At 42.8% G+C, this 20,182-nt stretch overlaps 1 protein-coding gene across 2 annotated transcripts in view; it reads right to left on the bottom strand.

The window, feature by feature from the left end:
* The window catches only part of LOC311508689 (protein phosphatase 1H-like), a gene marked incomplete at its 5' end in the record, with an annotated part of 28,936 nt that extends 11,445 nt beyond the window's left edge, over window positions 1-17,491 (bottom strand). The window contains 6 exons of one of the 2 annotated variants that reach the window (XM_084573597.1): window positions 1,916-2,034; window positions 2,678-2,762; window positions 2,949-3,061; window positions 5,666-6,037; window positions 8,054-8,243; window positions 17,256-17,491. In XM_084573597.1, coding sequence (XP_084429723.1) covers window positions 1,916-2,034; window positions 2,678-2,762; window positions 2,949-3,061; window positions 5,666-6,037; window positions 8,054-8,243; window positions 17,256-17,491 — 1,115 coding nt within the window. The remainder of the gene's footprint in view (window positions 1-1,915; window positions 2,035-2,677; window positions 2,763-2,948; window positions 3,062-5,665; window positions 6,038-8,053; window positions 8,244-17,255) is intronic. The other variant, XM_084573598.1, reaches the window with a different exon arrangement.
* Between the last annotated feature and the right edge of the window lie 2,691 nt (window positions 17,492-20,182).

Here is a 20,182-nt window from a genome sequence, read left to right as displayed (position 1 = left end):
AGAAAGGAAGCTTTGATGTCAGACTGAAAGACTCCACGGTTGACACTGATGTGTTTAAACTAGCTAGATTAAGTTTGGCGTCACCAGTCAGAGGAGAATATCAACAACTTCAAACGGACTCATATCTGACCAGGGTTGACTCCGTCTGTCCGCCCGTGTCTCTTTCTGCCAATTTGTCAGTCTCAAAAGTGAGCGTTGTACTTTTCCTGACCCAGATCTCTTTCTGTCTGGCTTTTTTTCCCTCTGTGCCTTTGTACTAGAGAGGTAGAGATACCGCCGCTTTATCCGTCACCCACCCTCCCATCTGTGCTTGTCAAGCTTAACACCTCAGGTAGAGACAACAGTTAGTCACATATTGTGCGAATTTATCTTCACACAATTTAATCTTGTAGTTGAGGGGAATTCTGAATGAGAAGGCTTACTCCCAAAATTGGCTTACTTTGCATGCTATATCTCTTTTCTCTGACGTGCATCACCAGAAATGTGGGATACTTTCATATTAACAATGGGTCGACTTGATGTCTGTAATGTGCCGCGAGTAGCAATGAACCCACATACACGCTCTGTGTAGCGTTTCAGTATCTTTCAGCCCATTGCTAGCTGCTAGCTCGTGAACAACATGAGATTTAGTAGCCTAAAAGCCAGATATTTCTCTCAGGAGTTGGAGGAGACCGAAACAAAGCTACAAAAAGAGTAAATATTGGATATACAGCACCAGTGTCGCTTAAGAGTTTTTCTATATTTCTGCTTGAAACTGACGTCCTGAAAGTAGACAAAAAGAACCTAACCAAACAAACTAAACAGATTTATTACAATTTTGTGTTCGTTTATTCAGCAAAGTGAGCCAATATTACATATCTGCGAGTTGCAAAAGGGATTTGCAAGACATACATGGCTTTACATGGAGAAAGACGTAGTCTAAAGAGTTGTTGTTGATCATCGGACTGTAAAAGGTTACAAAACCATCTCTGGAGAGTTTGGATTCCACAAATGTAGAAAATTTTTAAGCAGCACTATATGTTCGTCAGGTAAACAGAGACTCCAAATGAATGCTAATGCTGCTCTGTTTCTTCTGGACGTGCTAAAAAGCAGCTAACGTGCTTACTAGCTTAAAAGGTGATAACATAGCAGTGCTGCATTTACTGCTAGCTAGCTAGCTTACAGCTATAGTTTTAGTATCAGAACCATAACACGAACACTAATGCTATGCTAGTAGAGTCCCGCATCTTTTTGAGATATGGACAAGATGCAAAAAAGAAATGACTCCTAACTACTTCCTTTCTAGGGCCTGAAGAGAAACATAACAGCAGCTGATTCAGTGGCATATCTTGTCTGGAACATTTCAGCTCCTGAGGGGCGGTCTCTTTCTGAAATATACATCACATGCCACAATAGGCACAGCACTGTATGTGCCTGTGTGTGTGTGTGTCAGCAGCGAGCGTGGGTGTGTATGTCAGTAAAAGCACATCTCATTACTGGCTTCCACCGCAGCCAGAGTCAAACAGCATGGCGCCTCGCTAGCCCACATAACACTGCACATACAGGACCATCTCCGCTCTATCATTATATCATATCAGGTAGGGCTGCTCCCTCATTAGCTCTCTGCTGGTCTCTTCAGCTGCAACTGTATCGAAAGAGTATAAGCAGCAGAAAAGGGAGGCAGGGAAGGAGTGTCAGGAGAAGAGGCTACAGTGCGAAAAACAAATCAGGCCTTTTTTTTTAGATTATTGTTTCATTTAATATGGATGCAGGTGGAGACGGCTGGGGTTTACGATCCCAGGGAACGTTTGCAGCTTCCACCCAGCATCAACACTTGAATGGAATAGCTCTCGATAACTAATAATTTTGCTGTTGCATGAGTCCCTCTCAGTCTGCAGAAATAGGAGAAAATGAAAGGGACGAGGGGAGGACTTACCATCCGTTCATGGTGAAGTCTCTGTAGAGCATCCTCTTGCCCACCTCCTTCCTCTGAACTCTCCGGGGGAATTCCAGGTGTGTGAACTCATTTCCTAACAGGTGAGGCTGCATGAAACCCTGGAGGACAGACAACCGTCTTCAAGTCAGTCAAGCAGCTTAACGTGAGGCAGACAGGAGTCGTTTTCCATCGGTCTCAAGCCCAACTCGACATGTTCTGGCCAGAATTGAACGTACTTTGAGAATAGTACGAGAAATTTAGTTTAAAAAGAAGCCAAACCATCTATTATTAACTGACATATTCCAAGCCAATGTATTTATAAAATGCTAAAACCCCAACTTTCTGTATCATCTAATGAGGGCTGGGGTAAAACCGAACCATTTCTTCTACTTCTGCCTTTGACGCACATTTATTCATCAAATCCAAATAAAACGCACTCGTGCAGAAACATGAGTCACTGCTAACTGCTATTATCTATAAAAAGGTCAATCACAGCCGGCTATTCTTAGCTAACAAGCCTTTTGAGCGTCCTCAGATTGGTTGATTCTCCCTGCGCTGCAGCCCCATGCCAAACTAGAAGGGCCTTGCTGATTGTGCCGCTTGTGAGCAACGGTCAATAATTGTCTGGTCAAGCCAGGTGAGATGGTTCGGTGCAGATCAGGTGCTTTGGGTTGTTTGTGTAGAGTCAAGCTAGCATGGCTGATTGAGACAAAACTTATTTGTCAAAAATTCTGATTTCTTTTCAGACGTGCAGATTCTTACCAGGAACTGGAGTCGCTGTCTTTCTGACTCCGGCGTGAACTCTGTCGACATGGGAATGATATCATTGTTTCTAATGATGATAGCCCTGCAGACACATAAAAATGAAAAAGTAATGAACTTGTTGCATTAGGTTCAAAAGAACATAACTATCTATTTGCTCCTGCCCCTGCATGTTCATGCACCGCCATATGTCTTCACTACAGTGTAATTATCACCCCAGCCTCCACAGATCCTTTCATTTTAATGGCCGAAGCAGCAAACTAAAACATACCTGCTGTCACCGGCGTTCCCGACGTACAGTTTTCCCAGCAGGTAAACCACAGTGAGCGCCGTGCATCCTCCTGTGATGTTATAGACCTGCTTCTCCCTCTCGATCTGGGCGTCCTGGGAAAGGAGACAGCTTTGTTGATCTTTAATGAAACATCGTGCGAGACGACGGCGATCCGAAAAGGCTCCCACGTCCACCCACGAGCGACAGAAACGTTTATTTCTGCACTGCAGGCGGCGCGCACAGGCACAAGGCGGGTTTTTAAATATGTAGCCGGGGAGAGAGATAATGAGACACAGAAAAGTCAGCAAGAGGCAAGAGTGGAAAGAATCTGGTGTGGGCATTGTTTTACACTATTGATTGGTTTAACCTGGACTTCTTCTTGTCGCCTTTGTGTCAGTAAACAAAAAAACAACTTGTTGCGTCTGAATAATATATCACTTGTTGTTGAGGTTTGTGTCTCCACTTCAAGAAGTTATGTCCTGGTAGTACATGCAGATGTATTCTGTAAATTTCTCCATGCATATTTAGTTCTTTCAATTCACTTTATTTATCCAAGAGGGGCAATTTATGTTAGAGCTCCATGTCCATATGCATAAAAGAAAATGCATGATTCCAGATCTGTAGCTCAGACAGAGGAGGAGCAGTGTTTTTTTTTCTTTTTTTCCCTGCAGGGTTGGAGTATCTTTTCAGCAGAGGCTAAAGCTTTAACTGATGCAGTGATAATCTTCCTCTAAGGATGTCAAATCAAGCGCAAGAGTGCTTCTATTCACAAGGGGAAGGGGGAGCAGGGGGGCGGCTGATTTTAGAGGGAGCCTTCACAGGGATTCTTTACACGTGGGTGCAGCTCCAAGTGCTTGGGCTGCTTTCTATCGCCATCTAGTGGTAATACTAGGGGTGCACTTTAGCTCATAAAAGACCTCTGTTTTCAAATGGGGCTTCACAAAAAGCCTATAAAGGAATGATGGAAAATGACTGTTAACCGTAGATTCCTGTTTCTAAAATATTCACCATCAGTTGTATTAAATAGGTAGCTCTTTGAGGCATATTGCATAAAGCTGCCCTTAAACTACACAGAAACCCACAGTCTAATGCGTCTGAGTTGTGTTTAGACAGGAGAAATTAGAAATTAGTCATTTCTCTGACGCCGGATGCCAGTTTGTCCACATGAGCTGTAAACACAGACGCGAAAGGTTAGGACTCCTTTGTCCTCAGGTCAGAATATCGGAAGCGCAAATACTGCATATGTCAGATTATGACGGCAAACACAGCCCGGCATCCAGGAGCCGATACCAGCCTTTGTTTATTCGTGCCGCATTGGCTCTTTCGATAACCTCATTCCCATATCAGCTCGGTGGCCCTGTGAATGTTTGCGGTGCACACACTGCAATCATGCGTACCATGCATTTTTAATGTGGAAGCCATTGGCAGACCGTTCTGTGATTCACCATATATGTTCACCAGCTTCAATTTATAATACGAGAGACTTGGAAGTGATTGATAAGATAAAGTGTTTCGGGGAAACGTATTCAACCAACGCCAGTGTCAACAGCGGCGGGAGCTATTCATGTTCTTAGTCTTGTAACCTACAGTTGTTGAAAGTCGTACGTTCTACTGAAAGCAATTTTGAGTATTGCTGCAATTAATTGATTGATTGCGTGTAAATGGTCAAAAAGCTGCTTCCATGGGCCAGGGCAACTATTTAAATATCTTACATCTGCGTAATGTCCATATTATTAGCTTGACTCCGGCCTCCTGTGAAGCTAAAGCCCTGAAACGCAACAAGCAGGCTGCATATGCTAACAGAAAAGCAATCCCTTTCAGTGGAAACTAGAGTACAAAGTCTTTGGTGTTGTATTTATCTGCAGAGACTCTGCCTTCTGCCCACATCCCTGTGCTCTCCGCTCTGGTTATATAAAGGGCTGCAGGTCTGTGTGTGTCTGTTTGACTGAGGTCGAGGCTGAGCCAAAGACGCAGTCTGAGCAGCGACCACAGACTTCCCTTAAGCTGCATTTACGCAAAATCTGACAGCGCAGCACGTTCCTGCAGGGTTGTGCAGAGGTGTTTATTTGCGCTCTAGAAGTTGCCCCTACCCCCATGAAACTAGATAATGATAAGACAGTGTTTTAGCTTCCCGAATTCACTCGCTTTGATCGTGCCAACGCCGCTCCCTCTCTTCATGCTCTTTGTGTTTAGCTCCATATTTGCAGACTGAAATGACAGCCTTATTTGAATCCACTCTCCAAATTTCATTGAAAAATTATAATTTGTAAGAAAAGTAAATTTTTTTGGGATATGAAATGTCACTTCAAATTGTCAAATTACTTCAATGTTTTTTGAATGGAACAAGACTTCACGGCAGATGTGCTCATTTGCCGGTAAGGGAAAAGCCCAGGCACTACCAATGTTAACAATAGCTCGGTTCCATCAGGTGTCTTGCGTAGGCCTTTCCAGTGAGTCAGCATGTGTAGTACCAGAAATATACACCTTGTTTTCAGTGCTATTTATATCACCTTTGTCTTTGCTGCTTTATCTTAAAATAGCTTTGGAGCCTAAAGAGCTCTGGATGGTAACGATGTTGTCGCAGTTAGATAATAAACCTTTTTCTCCATGTTTACTTCATGCCACATTTCCTTTCATCTGAAGTCTTCAAATGGTAGGTAATGAGGCATGGCAATGTGACATCCACTGAGTGTGAATGCTTGTCACCTGTGTCTCACCATCTCTTTGAAAGCGTTCTCTATGGCGCCTATCACCAGGCTCTCGTGCTGGACCTTCTTCTCAATAAAGAAGCGCGGCGGAGGCGGGGTGCTGGACGGCGAGCCCGGGGCGCCCGCGGCCCCACGCAGGGAAGCAGCACGGGTCAGGGCGCGGTGAGGTCCAGGTGTGTTTCCCTGCATGAAGGGGTTGGCGTCAGGCTCCTCCCCCATGACAGTCGGGGGTGGAACGGCCAGGTTGCGTAAGATGTCTATGACGGCCTGAAGCTGGCAGACGATGTGGTGCTGCAGCAGGCGGGAGGCGACAACGGCCGCACCTGAACCGGCGTGGCCGTCGAACAGGGCCCAGTAGTGGAACGCGAGTCCCTCGCTGTCCTGCAGACAAAAGGATCGAGCTGGCATGAGCGCACAGTGAGAAAGCAAATTAACAGCTAAATTGAACATAATCACATTAAACCACTCAGTCGTGCCTAAACGATGAAGAGGATTTTCAAGCTCTGAGAACAACATATTTCTCACACTAATCTTCTGCTCACTGTCATTATGAGATCAGAGTTTCCATGGAGAGAATCTGTAAGAGGATCAGCATTTTGAATCATTTCTCACTATCATGCTCAGTTATTTCAGATTCAGTTTTTTGATGGCTTTGGAGAACAGAGGTGCGACCATGTCATTGTTTTTCAAGTCACTGGTCAGCCTTACAGTTTTCCACTAAAGTCAAGTCAAAAGTCCTAAACTTTGGGTTTAAAGTTTAAAGTAGTGCTTTCCAAATATTGCGCACTTTCATTTTGAATACTTTTATTTAAGTACCACTCTAAACAGAGGACAGTTACTTTCAGGCGTTCACAGACATCTCTCTAAAACACACCCAGATGATATACATGTGCTTTGCTCTGTAACTGGGAAAAGTTATTCACCCCCAATGAGAGCTATTTCCACTGATGACTCCAGAACAATAGGAAGTAGGCCTATTCCACCAAACGTCAGGATACAGAACATTCACAGAGGAAAATTTAAACGGCTGCAATGCCCAGATCATCTAAATGATCAAACTAAAAAGGAGGCATATCATCCAAATACAACAAAACGTTGCCCTTGACTACTGGTTCAACTGGGAGCACGGCTGAGTCATCTGAAAGGGGAGGCCTGGGTGAAAACATTATGACTCATTCTGTCCACCAAGGAGGTCCAATTTGTTTTATCGTGATTGGTGCAGAAACACCAGTTCAAACAAGACTTGGAACATAAAGTCCCATAAATTCATAATTCCTTTTTTTTTCAAATATTGGCTTTTGTAAGTGGCTTCCATGAAGGATACGCAAGATTTCCCACGTATCGCAGAGGGTGTAACCGTAGCAACGGATGAAATTCACAAACCTTTGGGATTTATTAATGAACTTGAGTCACACATGATGACAATCTGTCTCAACTGCTTCTCACAGTTCCCATAGTTTTTCATGACTTACGGCCAATTTGTGGAGGTGGATCTAAAAAAAGTATTTTATCTGCACAAAATGGAAAAATAAGGTACAGGAAGAAAAGCACCACACTAAAATCCTGGAGATGGCATGCCTTTTGTTCTGCTCACAAATGTCTCCTTTATATCTCTTAGATTAATCTGTAGAAAACCTAATGTGTAACCATGTGTGGCCCATTAGCCCGCATTCAACCATAGTTGATTTTACCAAGAAGCAACCTCCAGAGCTGAGAAATGAAGCGGAAGAGGCAAACTTGAGGCTTTTTTCCAGAAAACAAGTCAATAATTAAATCATAATTTAATGCGTGGCTCCACTGAATGACAGACGGTTGCCATCGCAAGTTGCTAACTGTCTTCCTCGGCTCCACTCAAGCGCCACTTCTTTGCCCGTTTTTGAATTAGCCAGGATTTAGGCGGAGTGCCAAGATGGCGACGCCCATTGCCGCCCACACTTCAAAACCGCTCTCTAGGAATACTATGGGTGACGTCACTGAGAGGTTTGTACGTCTTTATACATATTTGTGGTAAACAGAGGTGCTGTTAAACATTTCCACACAGAGCCAAGCTAGCTGTTTCCCTATGCTTCTAGTCTTTATGCTAAGCTACTGCATGTTAATGTGGATCTAGCTTCGTATTTCATTTTCTTCTAGAACGTCTAGAAGAAAATGTTCCTTTAAGTGGGTTTTTTTTCTATTTACTAATAAACACTGATACAGAATTAACCCCATTTTTACAGGCTTTGATGTAAACATGAGTTGTTTACAAGTGAGTAGCTCCACCAGTTAGGTCACAGTCTGCTAGCAAATTAGCAAGTTTATACATAAAGGCAGTGTATTTGTACACTATATACTACTGTATACCACTACTATAAACACCACTGCATCCAATGAATTAGTTTTTCTGTATATTCTTACCTCTCCCAGTTTGTTGTGATCCATTCTGAGTCCTAAGCCCTCTCCATTGGGTAAGGAGTTGCGCCTCTTAGCGGTGGGGGTCCTGCTAGGAGTGGAGGGGGGACAGTAGCTCATTGGTCTCCGTCTCGCCACTACCACCTCGCAGCAGGCCTGGTCCTCATTCAGCGCGCTTTTACCAGCATTAATAACCCTGAAACAGGGACACATTATTAGGTCATATTATAGGCATTTACCACAGCCCATTCAGATGACGTACAAAACAAAAAAATTCAGTTTGGATCACATTTGGATCACATTAGCATCATACTTTTCCAGTTAAAATTTTCTTGCAAGGAACATATTTAGCACTGGCGTTGATTTCCCAGCTGTGGTGTGGAACAAGCAGATGAATTAAAGCTGACATCAAATGCTTATTGTTGCATGAAACGGTACTGCAGTCTTATTATGGCTCGCTGCAGGATCGCAACAATTAGCCAGAGACACAGCCTGCGGATTCTGTCTGTGCACCCAGCGAAGCAAGCTGCCTTTGTACGTTTAACGTTCCCAATGAGGATCAAACGGGAGCGCTTGTTTATGCTACTGCTCTGCGGAGAGTGTCGGCGTGCATCGGGGCAGTTGCTTCCGGGTGAATAAGAAGTCTCGATTTGTGTACAACATACCCGGAGCTGTTTGTGTATGTGTGTGAGGTCTTACTCGGCTGTATTTGTGTCTTATTTAACCAGGCAGATCGCAGAGAGATAGGGTCCAAACATGTAACCCACTAACAATGGACGACTTTACCACAATACCTATGTGGCTAAGATAAAAAATCAGCAGTAACATTTTTAAAAATACAAAATTATAAATTACTTTGTGTTCCACATTTTGTATCCGCTATCCAATGCCCAGACTCTGTGTATACAATACTGTACAATCCCTGTAACATAGACTATACATCTGCACATGTACTCAAGCGATTTGAAAAAATTTTTATAAAAAATCACTTAGCCGATATTCAACCTTATCTCTTTTTAAAATAATTAGAGCATAATAGTTTATTTCCTGTCTCTGGCTTAGCTTCAAAATTTGTTGTTCTTTCAGGAACCAGTAATGTCCTTGGTGTTGAGGTTTGAAATCCACCAGAGACAAGTCAAGGCTACAGCTGCATTAGCCCTTCCGGTGGAGGAGATCATGCTGGTAGGGAAAGTCCAGAAACTGAGCTCCTGTAAAGCAAACAGCGACTGATAGTGTTTTTGTTTAAATTGCCCCCTGATGCCAGCGCACACTGAATCATCCTGCTGTCACGAATCTCAGCGTGGGCTGTTTTTCCCTGACACTGACGTCAGCCCGGAGGGAGGCAGTGGGTGTGTGTGCCCTATAATATGCAAAGGTTTTGGTCCTCACTTTGAACAGAGGTGTGCTGGAGACCTCCATCAGGATCCCGAAGGTAATTTGAAAAGACAACAACATCTGGCAGCGCCAAGAGGACACAGGACTTGAGTGAGTAAAGTTATTTTTGTCCAGTAAGGTATGTGCGCCGTAACTACAGGTTAGGGTGCTAACACACAGCAATACTGAACAAGCAGGTTTATCAAAACATTTCTTGTAACCCAGATGTAACAAGACAGTTTGTTTTTTTATTCATGTCATTTGGTAAGCGTTCATGTGGCTTTGGAGTCTTGTTTCAGGCTGATGTAAAAGTCCAGTATTCATTCCACCTATCCGCAAAAAAAAAAAACATTGACTCCTTTTAGTTAAGGTAAACAAACATCTAATTTGCAGCAGTAATCTGTAACTGGGCATCTCATTGGTCATTTCACCTGCTGAACAGCTAACCCTGGCTAATGCAGTTGGGCTACCAACGAATGGTTAAACGAAAGTGAGACTGGCGAGTCTGATGGACATGTCTGGAGGCTGCCGTTGCTGAAATTGGCATGTCTATTTATAGATACAGACTGTGGGCTGTTTTCTACTAGGCAGCATTATTGTCTGGTCCACGGCCTCGAATGCCACAAACCACGAGGACAGGTTCATGGAAATGTGAGCTCAAGTGTACATACGGTATATGTATAGGTACATCCTAAGACTATATGGTCAATGGTGTGGTTTAAAAAGCCCTTTCAAATTGATTACTGATCAGTGTTTAAAGATTTCAACCACACAGCTGTAGTGCAGGTTAAAGGAAGACCAGTCCCTTATACAAGTGTATATGAAAAGATGAATTTGTTATATGCACTTATGTTATCTCCTAATTTATAGCCACTGTGCTTTATTATTTATCTTTTGAGCTAAAATGACGAGGCAAATAATCCATTTCTCAATAAAATTATCCAGCAAAACAAGCTACGTGACGACAGTTTCGGGTTTCAGGAAAGTTTGTAAAAGGTAAGAGAGACTTTTACTTGTTTATGAAAGTAATTTTACTTTAAGGGGTTTCTCTGACCTGAGCAAAGTCCTTATAAACAACATTGTTAAAACAATGAAAATGCTCCACTGGAACAAAGTTAATTAGTGAAATGCTCCAAATGAATCCCCACGTGTTAAAAACAATCCCAAACCTGCCCTACACATGCTGGCACACTGCCAATAACCAGAATATGACTTGTAATCATGCCGACAGCTACCAGGAAGCACAGTGTCATCCAGACAGAACTATGTGCTGTAGTACTGGGTGGGCTCCTGACTAAAAGTGACACTGCTTTGGTTGTAATGTGTCATCCACCATGCATACAGAGTATAAAAGCCATCATGTCCAGGGGGCAGGTCTACGCTGCGATTACTCAGCTCGGCTTTCAGACCTAATGCATTACCACTGCACCCATAACCATGGTAGAAAATTCCCTCTCAGTTATTATGGTCATAAAACACTCTACCACTTTTGAGCTTGTTGGATACACAGAAGTCCAGGAAGCTTTTGCCGGCTTGATCCAATCTGCGGTTGGTGAACGCAAGGCAAAAACAGGATGACTTGCATATGTGGGCGTGTTATTGTGTTATAGTGTGCTGATGTCATATTTGGAAAAAAAAATAAACATGTTATAGAGCACATTTGGAACATGACTATAAAAACTATTAGTAAGACAATTATCATCCTCCGTAACCACAGTGCATTTAACTCAATAGTCCTCCAGTGTTTCGTGAAAGCCGCAGCTGGTGCTATTGTGTGATTGGGAGTATTCCTGCAACTCATTTGTCCTTACTTTGCCATTTGCAGGAAGAATGATTTCATTTCCCTGCCAATCAAATTTCGGTTTCATTCGAAACAATTAGCTTCCCTCCCACTAGGAACAAAACCTAATTTCCCCCTCCATCGTCAGACATCTAATGCCCTTTTTGTATCTCTTGCCTCTGCAACAGATTCTGGGCCAGACGGTGGCCCCAGTGATGTAATAATTATTTGGTAATTCACAATGGTTCAAAGCTTCGCCTCTGGTTAGCTTGGGACATGAAGGCAACAATAACAACAAAACAGCTGTGAGTTCAATGCTAAATTGGTCTTTTCAAAAGTCCAGATTTAATACTTTTATATGCAGGTTTTGTTCTAGACCTGGAATTCAGAGATAAGGAAACACAACAATAAAATCGTTTTAAGGGGACTATGAGGCACATGACTAGAAATGGCATGATGGCAGTTTTCAGTGAAAATGGAAGCAAATCTGCCGCTCAGAATTCTTTGTAATTTATGAAAAGATGGGCCTTTGATTTAAGAAAAAAAAAAGGCCTTTCTCATTTATAGCTGCCACTGAAACGACCATTTTTCCAGGCAGACCTCAGCTAATATTAACTAGCTGAGCTAACATTAGCACCATGTTAGCATAAGACCTTCTTGTTGACCCAGCCTTGTAATACAGTAGATGAGTGCTTGCTGTCTACAAATATGACATTGTGTTAAAAGTCTTGGGCTAGAGCTGTGGCTCACAGCACTGCAATTTTATTTTAGAAATGTAAACTCTATGGGTCGAGCAGGAACATGAAGCCCAAAACATGGTTTTAGACTCAGTTTGCAAGAAGCATGGTAATTTCTTGCAGTGTACACGGTAGCTAGCAAGTTCTCCATAACATGAACAATCCTAACCTTTTTTCCTATTTAATCAAACCAAAAGGTTAGGACTGTTTACAATTGCTTGAGCATAAACATGCCCAAATCCAAGAAAGAATGGTCTTTTAAATTCCCCAGGAAATAAAATTTAATGTTTAAGTGTTTCTATTTCTATTTGCCAGTATCTGGTCCAGCAAGTAGGAAGTCATATTAGGTATTCCTAATAGAAATTTGGAGCTTATAGTTTCCTGGAAAACTATTTAAAAACATTGATGACTCATCCTGCACTTGGGGGCGTATACTAATATTGCGTCCAATGAAACGCTTTATTGACTTTTCATGTTCCTCCCCTCTTCTTATTCAGGCTCTTAGCCCAAACATTTATGGGCACTGCCTGCTCAGGTCACTGGCGCTGACCAATCAGAAAAAGTTTGGGTTCTTCATGAGCAAGGCAGCCACCCTAGCTCTGTTTTTACAGGAAACATGTGAATATGCATAAAGAAATAGCACTCTGCTAGCTGTTTCAGCTGTTTAATGCTTTTTGGCCTTAGCATTGATAGAACTATAGGTTGTTAGCACTACTGAAGTCTAAAAACACAATTCTTTACACTCTTTGTATACTGCCCACAGGACTGTAAAACCGTGACTAATGGAACTGCTTAAACAAATGTTAAAATGATGACACTACAACAGAAGACTGGTCTAATTCTACCAGGAATTTTCTTCATTCCAAAAATGCAATATTACGCCTAATCAATCCCCAAGTTCTTGAAGGAGGCTGAAGCCATAACAGCTGCTGTAATGAGCACACAGAAGGCTTTAATTACAGATAAACGCTGATACGGGCTGAACTTAATTAACCACACCAATCCGCATGAGACGATTCAAGTCTGCTCTGAGCATCGCCGGGTTGTGTGTGTGTATTAAAGATAAGAGAAAGAAAGGAAGATGTGACCTGGGACCCGATTAGAAACCAGATCCAACTGCATGTAAACACACATCAAACTGTTACTTTAACCCAGTTATTGATTGTAGATACTAGAGTAACATTATGCTCGTAGGTATAGAGGAATGCCCCTTACATTAATATTTAGATTCAGGTTTCAGACTGAGAACAAGGTGTTTCTGAGCAAGGAAAACACAAGGTTTTACCGACTTTACTACGAACTACTTTTAAATGTTCTTGATGGAACGCTGTAAAGACTTAGAGCAGGAACAAGACACAGCTTAGACTTGAGCACTGAGCACTTTGAATACATACAAAACTGTACTCTGCTTTGTATGAGTGCAAATAAACAGGATATAATGGTATCAATTATTAAATAACCATGCATTTCTAAAAGTAACTCAGAATGATGCCCCACTTCACTTAAGAAGAGAATATATTGATCGCAAAATGCATGACGAGGCAGTAGATTCACGGATATCCCAGAACAATTCTGATATACTAATAGTTTAGTATGAGTATACTATAATCAGGAGCTACTTTAATGAATTAGAAGTTAGCTCCAGATTAGTTCTCTTCTCAGGGTTTTGTGTGCCGCACCATGAAATTTAATCGCACACATTACTTGTATTAGAATCGAGTGGGTGATTGCCATCAAGGAATCGACTTTTCAGGAACATTAGCCAAGGGTGGAAAAGGATACCGTAGGGAGCAGCCGATCGGGTGATACTACAGCTAAGGGATACCTGCGCTGCCCAGGCTTTTTCCCCTGAAAAAGAATTAAGCTGCTGCAAGATCTGATCATGTCATGTATTGTTTTTGGGTTATTGTGTTGAGATGTACATCAATCATCCACAACATGAGGAACACCAGCTGATGAAGTGAATATCACTGATGATCTAAATACAACGTATTCTTTTGGAAAACTTGGACCTGGCATTTAGGTGGTACACCTCCTGAACATTGTTGCACACCAAGCTCATCCTTATGTCAATGGCAAGTGGGTGTTCCTAGCATCCTGGTACCATCTGTTCCTCATGTAAGTGGCGCATAGGCGCCCGACCATCCATGTGATGTAAAAGAAAATGTGGTACATCAAACCAAGTCACCAGCTTCCATTGGTCCTGTTCTGATGCTCATATGCCCATTGTAGGTGCTTTCAGCAGTGGACATGGACGCCCTGACAGGTCTGTAGCTATGCAGCCGCATACAGAAAGAAAGTGTGATGTACTGAGTGAGTGTCACCGGTTCACTGATTTCCCTTCCTTTGACTGAAGGGAAATCAGTGATGCATACTGACCACTGCAGGCCGGAGCTGCAGGTTCGGAGATGCTCTATATCAATCATCTAGCATCAAAGTTTGCCCCTTGTCCTTTCACTTCCTTTTTTCTAATTATAACACATCAGCTTTAAAGACAAAATGTTCACTTACTAGTCTAAAATATCTCGATCAGGCATAACATTATGACTACCTTCCTAATATTGTGTAGGTCTCCCTTGTGCCTCCAAAAGAATGGACATGGGCCTTCTGAGGGTGTCCTGTGGTGTCTGGCAACAGAATGTTGTTAGTGGGGGCCTTTGGGTCCTATGGGTTGAGTTGAGGGGAGGTGCCTCTGTGGATCATCCCACAGATACTTGATCAGTTTAGGATCTAGTGAATTTGGAGGCCAGGGCCCGTATTCCTAAAGATTCTGAGAATCCTCGCAGAGAGCTCCTAACTTAGCCTAAAAATTTCCCAGCAAGGAGTCTTAGCTTAGGAGTGATTCCAGAAAATTCTCAGAGAACTCTGAGCAAGGAATAGACAGAAACTCTTATCTTAGTGAGGAGGGGTGTTTGACCCCGTTGCTAGGTATGAGTCATCATTTCAAGAGGTGTGATTGGTTGATCCTAAAAGCTGGATAAAAATACACTTTTGGTGATAACTGGCCTAGAATGGACCGTCAAATCAATAGACTTAATAACAGAATCTAATCTCTATGAAGACTGTGTAATTATAAATAATATTCTACATAAAAATAAATAAATAGTAAACTATACTTTAAAAATGATCCTACAAAATGTGTGAAAACTCCCACTTGCACAGTATTCACATGCTGATAGTTCTATTTATTTGCTTGCATTCATTTACCATGCTGGTCATTTTTCATCCATTTGGTATTAACGAGGGTAAAATGGCTCAGTTTTCATCAGTTTCTGTGATTGCTAACCGGCCTAGAAGAAGCAGTGTTGGTTGGCATTCAAATCTTCCACAAACTGAACAGCAATGGAGAAGAAATGAAGTAGGAAACCCAACTGGACAGAGGAACAGTGTTTGCTTCTGGCTCAACTGGTCAACTGGCATTTTTTCCTGTTGCTAAGTACCTCAGTGTTGTGATGACTTTCATTTCCGGCGATATTGCGATTGTAACAAGCTCAATTGTCATTCAGTGTTTGGAGAATATCTCTCCTGCCTCTTCTTTCAGCCATTTTCTCCTCTGCTTAAGAAACTCCTAAGGCTCCTAAAAGTCCTCCTCCCTGCTTTTAACAGATCTCACCTTAGGAGCTCTCTGAAGAGCTAAGATTCTTTAGGAATACCTTTTATCTTTACTAGGATCTACTCTTAACTTTGAGGGGAAATTCTTAGAAAACATCATGATTCTAAGAATTTTCTCAGAATTTGGCCACTAGGAGCAACTCTTTGCGCTAAGAATCTTTAGGAATACGGACCTTGTTCAGTTTTTTTTGTGTTTGTTTGTTTTTTAAGTTGTTCCTAAACAGTTTTTGTGTGTGTGCGCCTGTGTCAGGCTGCATCCTGCTGGGGATGGCTGCTGCCATCAAGGAGTCTCATTGCTGTGGGATGGGGGTGCCTGGTCTGGTCTAGGCGGGTGGTACATGTCTAAGTAACATCCACATGAATGCCAGGTCCAAAAGTTTCCCATCAGAACATTGCATTGTCACAAGATGCTCAGGGTTATTTACTTCTCCTGTCAGTGGTCATAATGTCGTGGCTGATCGGTGTATCCCACAAACTGACAAGTGCCGTGATAATGAGATAATCAGCGACTATAGCCAGGTGGTCTTAATCTTATGGCTGATCAGTGTATGTAGCATGATGAGGGTAAAACAATGAAGGCGTGTTAAATCGAGTCATGTTCGCACGTCGCCACTATGCGCTCATACACGTGAGCTCGGGTCCTCATATCTCTGCGCCGTTAGCGGTTGATATAATCCTTCATCAGTGATTGCGGGGCAACTCCCTGGACATTTATTGTACTTTCCTGGGTGTGATTGTGATTATTTCTTCCCAAGAACTCTATCTACATTTAATTCAGTAGTTCCCTGCAGTTGGGTGGCACCCAAGGCAGCACCCAGGCGAGTCAAGAGGTCGTGTGCCAATGTTTACCCCAACAAATATTGATTATTTAACAAGTGAACTAGTGACCCGCCCATCTACTGTAGTAAGCTATTCATTAATCAGATTAGACGCCTACTTTCCAGTAAGAGGGCTTCCCTTAGCAGAAAGGTGCACAGTTTCGCCTTTAAAATAAGTCACTCATGCATGTAATATTTTTATGTAATAACCTGCTAAAATACTTGTTTACGTCACCTGGGGGCTGATGCGAATAGTTTACAGTTATTCTGAATATTCCGCACACTTACCAAGCCTTTTAGCGACGCATATTAGCAAGGCATGGGACGAAAGCTGGTCTGTAAGCTTTTATCTCAGCTTTGTGGAGGAGTGCGAAGATAAAGCTGCTGTGCAAAATGTGCCATGATTGAAAGAGGACAGATGGTTCACTGCTTGGTGGTGGCACTAAAAAGCATTAAATGCACCTAGAGACCGGTCGGCCAGTTTGCAGCAGAGATTGATATGTTGAGGTTATTGACACGTGATCACACACTGACACAGCTACCTTAAATGGACTATGTAGACTAATTCCTATATTGATGGTAGTGTAGCTATCCTTTGGGTGAATGTTGTCATGAGTTTCTGAAGGCTCGCAGTAGGCTGCATTTGATTCAGTGGTTGGATCCAATGTTGGGGATGGATGTAGGTCACATCAGGTGCAGCTCCAAGTTAATGTTCCTCATTTATGAGTCGGTGCAGGTCTAATGGATGTGCATTTAAACCTGAGAGGAGCAAATACATTTAAGAAGGTGTATGGGTGAGCTCCTGGGCCTCCAGGACGATTAAATGCCAGTGGCACAAGCCAGTAAAGCAGAGCCGCTCAGAGGCCAGCTGCCGCCGGGTTACTTACTCAGCGTATCCGGTGGCCCACGGTAATCTCCTGGTTTCCTTCAGGATGAGGATGGGCCGAGCTATGTGGTCCGCGGAGCACTCAATCTCATCCTGGGACAGTCCGAGGAAAGCTGGTCTCATATATGGGAATTTCAGCGGCATCTCGCTGCCGTGATTCCCTCCACCGCCGGAGCCGCCCCCGGCCATGATTCCGCTCATGTACCCGGCCACGGCGGACTTGACCCGGCTGAGCATGTTGGTGGCGCGTCGCGGCGGGGCGTCCGTCGGCCGGTGCGCGGCACCGCGGCTACCTTTTCCCGGATTCCCCCCCAGCTCGATCGCGCTGGTCGGTGATGGAAGGCGCGGAGGAGAGGAGGAGGAGGAGGAGGAGGAGGAGGCGGCGGAGGATGAGGAGACGCGCGCGCGGTTAAGGGTTCATGCGCTCTGGGTGGAAACAACAGCCGGAGGGGAGGATGGAGGAAACCGCGAAGATGCTTTTGCTAAAACCCTGCACACCTCCATGGAGACTCATTGATGGCAGCTCGGCCGTCGTGAAGGCGGAAATACACTGAAGATTAACGGGTCATGTGATGCATCCATGGACGCACACTGCAAAAAATCCAAGCTGCTGGCTCCAGCATCATACATGCTATTATAAACGAGTTGAACATCAGCTCTAAAGCGTATCATTTGCACTGTATAAAATGTAAGATAAATCTGTTTGGTTTTTTTTTTTATTTTATTTTAGGGATCCATATAAATAAAGCATTGATGTTTGATTAAAATAGCTCTTTCAATGAAACGACTAAACTGGCATATTTTTAATCATATATTCCCAAACTGTGCCGTCTATACTGCGATTTAAAGGCTTTGTGTGCGAGTATTGCTTTGTGAGACTGGTATTTCTTACAGTGCAGGACGAGCAGCTTAAAGCGGCTGAGTCCAGGTTAAAGGCAAATCAGTGCTACAGTCCATCATAAGCTGCAGAAACCCAAATCGGAGGAGAAGCGCGCACAGTGCAGAAGGGACTTTAAGTGCTTTGTTGTCTGGCAGCCCTTACCCTGCGCTGCTAAAGGGAGCGGGGGCAATAAATGATGACGGATCCTGCGCTGCACAATGTGCGTAGAAACTGCACGTCGCTTCGTGGTTTCTTTTGTGCGTGAGAAACCGAGCGAGCTGGAAAGACAGAACCCATTTCTGATTCTAAGGACCAACGCAAGGAGCTGATATTTGCATGTGGTTTGAAATTAGTTTTGTCCCAGAGTTAGAGGCCCAGAGTTTTTTTTTTTGTTTGTTTGTTTTTTGTGCCAAGCGCGCTGTTGTCAGGCGTCTGTTTTCTACAGCTGAACCATAAATCGTACTATGTAGTCTATATAGCTGCCAGAACTCAATCATATCCAAACGGTCTCCAGGCTCATTGATCCATGATCTCATGCCCAAATTATTATCTTTATTTTCTATTCGTGAGCAGCCCAGTAGTACAAACACTGATGGAAAAGGATTTGAAGAGTTACACCATGAGACAAATTAGAATTAAGACAGAAATAGAGTTAGCTCCTTTATGCTGTTCAAGAAATAGTTATTTTTCTTCAACAAAAATAATAGAAAGGAATAGGTGAAAAGAATAATGTCGTTTTTGGTTTTCAAAAAGTCCCTACATCTTTGGTGGAGTTTGGAAACTAGTGCGAGGGCGTCTGCTGCTGCCTCTCCATATATGGAATCTGAGTAAAGGGCTTGCCAGCCTGGTGTGTGTAAGAGACTCATAACTATTTTTGCGTTATTAAGGGATGAGCTCAATCAAATAAATCATTTAAGGTGCAGTACAGGCTGCAGTGCTATGCGTAATTACGCGCTGTGCAATTCCCGAGCCTATGGACCGGAGGAGATAAGCGGATTCTAACACCTATATACAGTTAACCAGCTAGAAATAAATACGCTTATTCATCCTTCAAACGCCACAGGACCTTACTGGTAAGTACATATTCTTCTTCTTTCTCATCTTCTTCCAGTGTGTCTGAGGACAGAGGATATTTCCATTTCTATTAGTAATTAACCCTCTCTATGGAACTCTTAAAACTAGCAGGACCAAAATGTACAACTTGTACAACAGCAGACAGGAATCCTATTTTAATTACTCCCAATAAATTAACTCATTCACAAAGTTCCTTGTTTTTTACGGCCAGCCATAACAACAAGGAACTTTGTGAATGAGTTAATAAATGACAAGCTGTTATGACCAGATGATGGCTCACTACAAATAAAAACCAAAGACTGATTATGTTATCTCATAGTAACCCACAGCCGCAAACTTTGAACTGAGCTATATCATGTTAAAAAAAGAAAGAAAAAGAAGAAGCAGTTTTGATTGTAATACGCACTGTTTTCCAGTAGATAGAGCCATTACACAGAAGTGGAAGGAAGTTTAAGATTATGACTGTCCAAAGATTTTATTATTATTATTTTAATTTTTTCCCAGTGTCCCTTAAGGAAATACTTTCTTCTGTAACCATGTTACAATTCTCTTCTGTGAAATAGTAACAGGAGCTGTAAAGAAAAAAGGTCAATAAAGTTTGTGTGCGCTGATCTTCGCTCAGGGTGGAGGTTATGCCAATATTGTGTGACTTGAATTACATTTTCATTGAGGAAGCTTGAATCTGGACAGTGCCAGATATGCAAACTGTTTTTCTCCTTCAGTTAAACCCGCCCGACACTGTTTGAAAGTGTGTTTTTCAGGTGTAGGAGTGGTTGTTTATCGCCCACGCATCGGTTTGGCACAACAGGGAGTATAACAGAAATGGGTGAGATATTATTAGACACACGTGCAGCTGGAGTACACCATGAGTTGTTGTTGTTTGTCTTCTGAAGGTGTGAGTGGCAAACCCTTTGTGTTTACACAGTGATAGCATCTGTTTTGAAGCTCTTGAATCGAGGATTGCATCGGTTTTG

This window comes from Chelon labrosus (genome assembly GCF_963514085.1).
Source record: "Chelon labrosus genome assembly, chromosome: 23".
Lineage (NCBI taxonomy): Eukaryota > Metazoa > Chordata > Actinopteri > Mugiliformes > Mugilidae > Chelon > Chelon labrosus.
The sequence above is the reverse complement of the archived record's forward strand: the minus strand, read 5'-3'. Positions and strand labels throughout refer to the sequence as shown.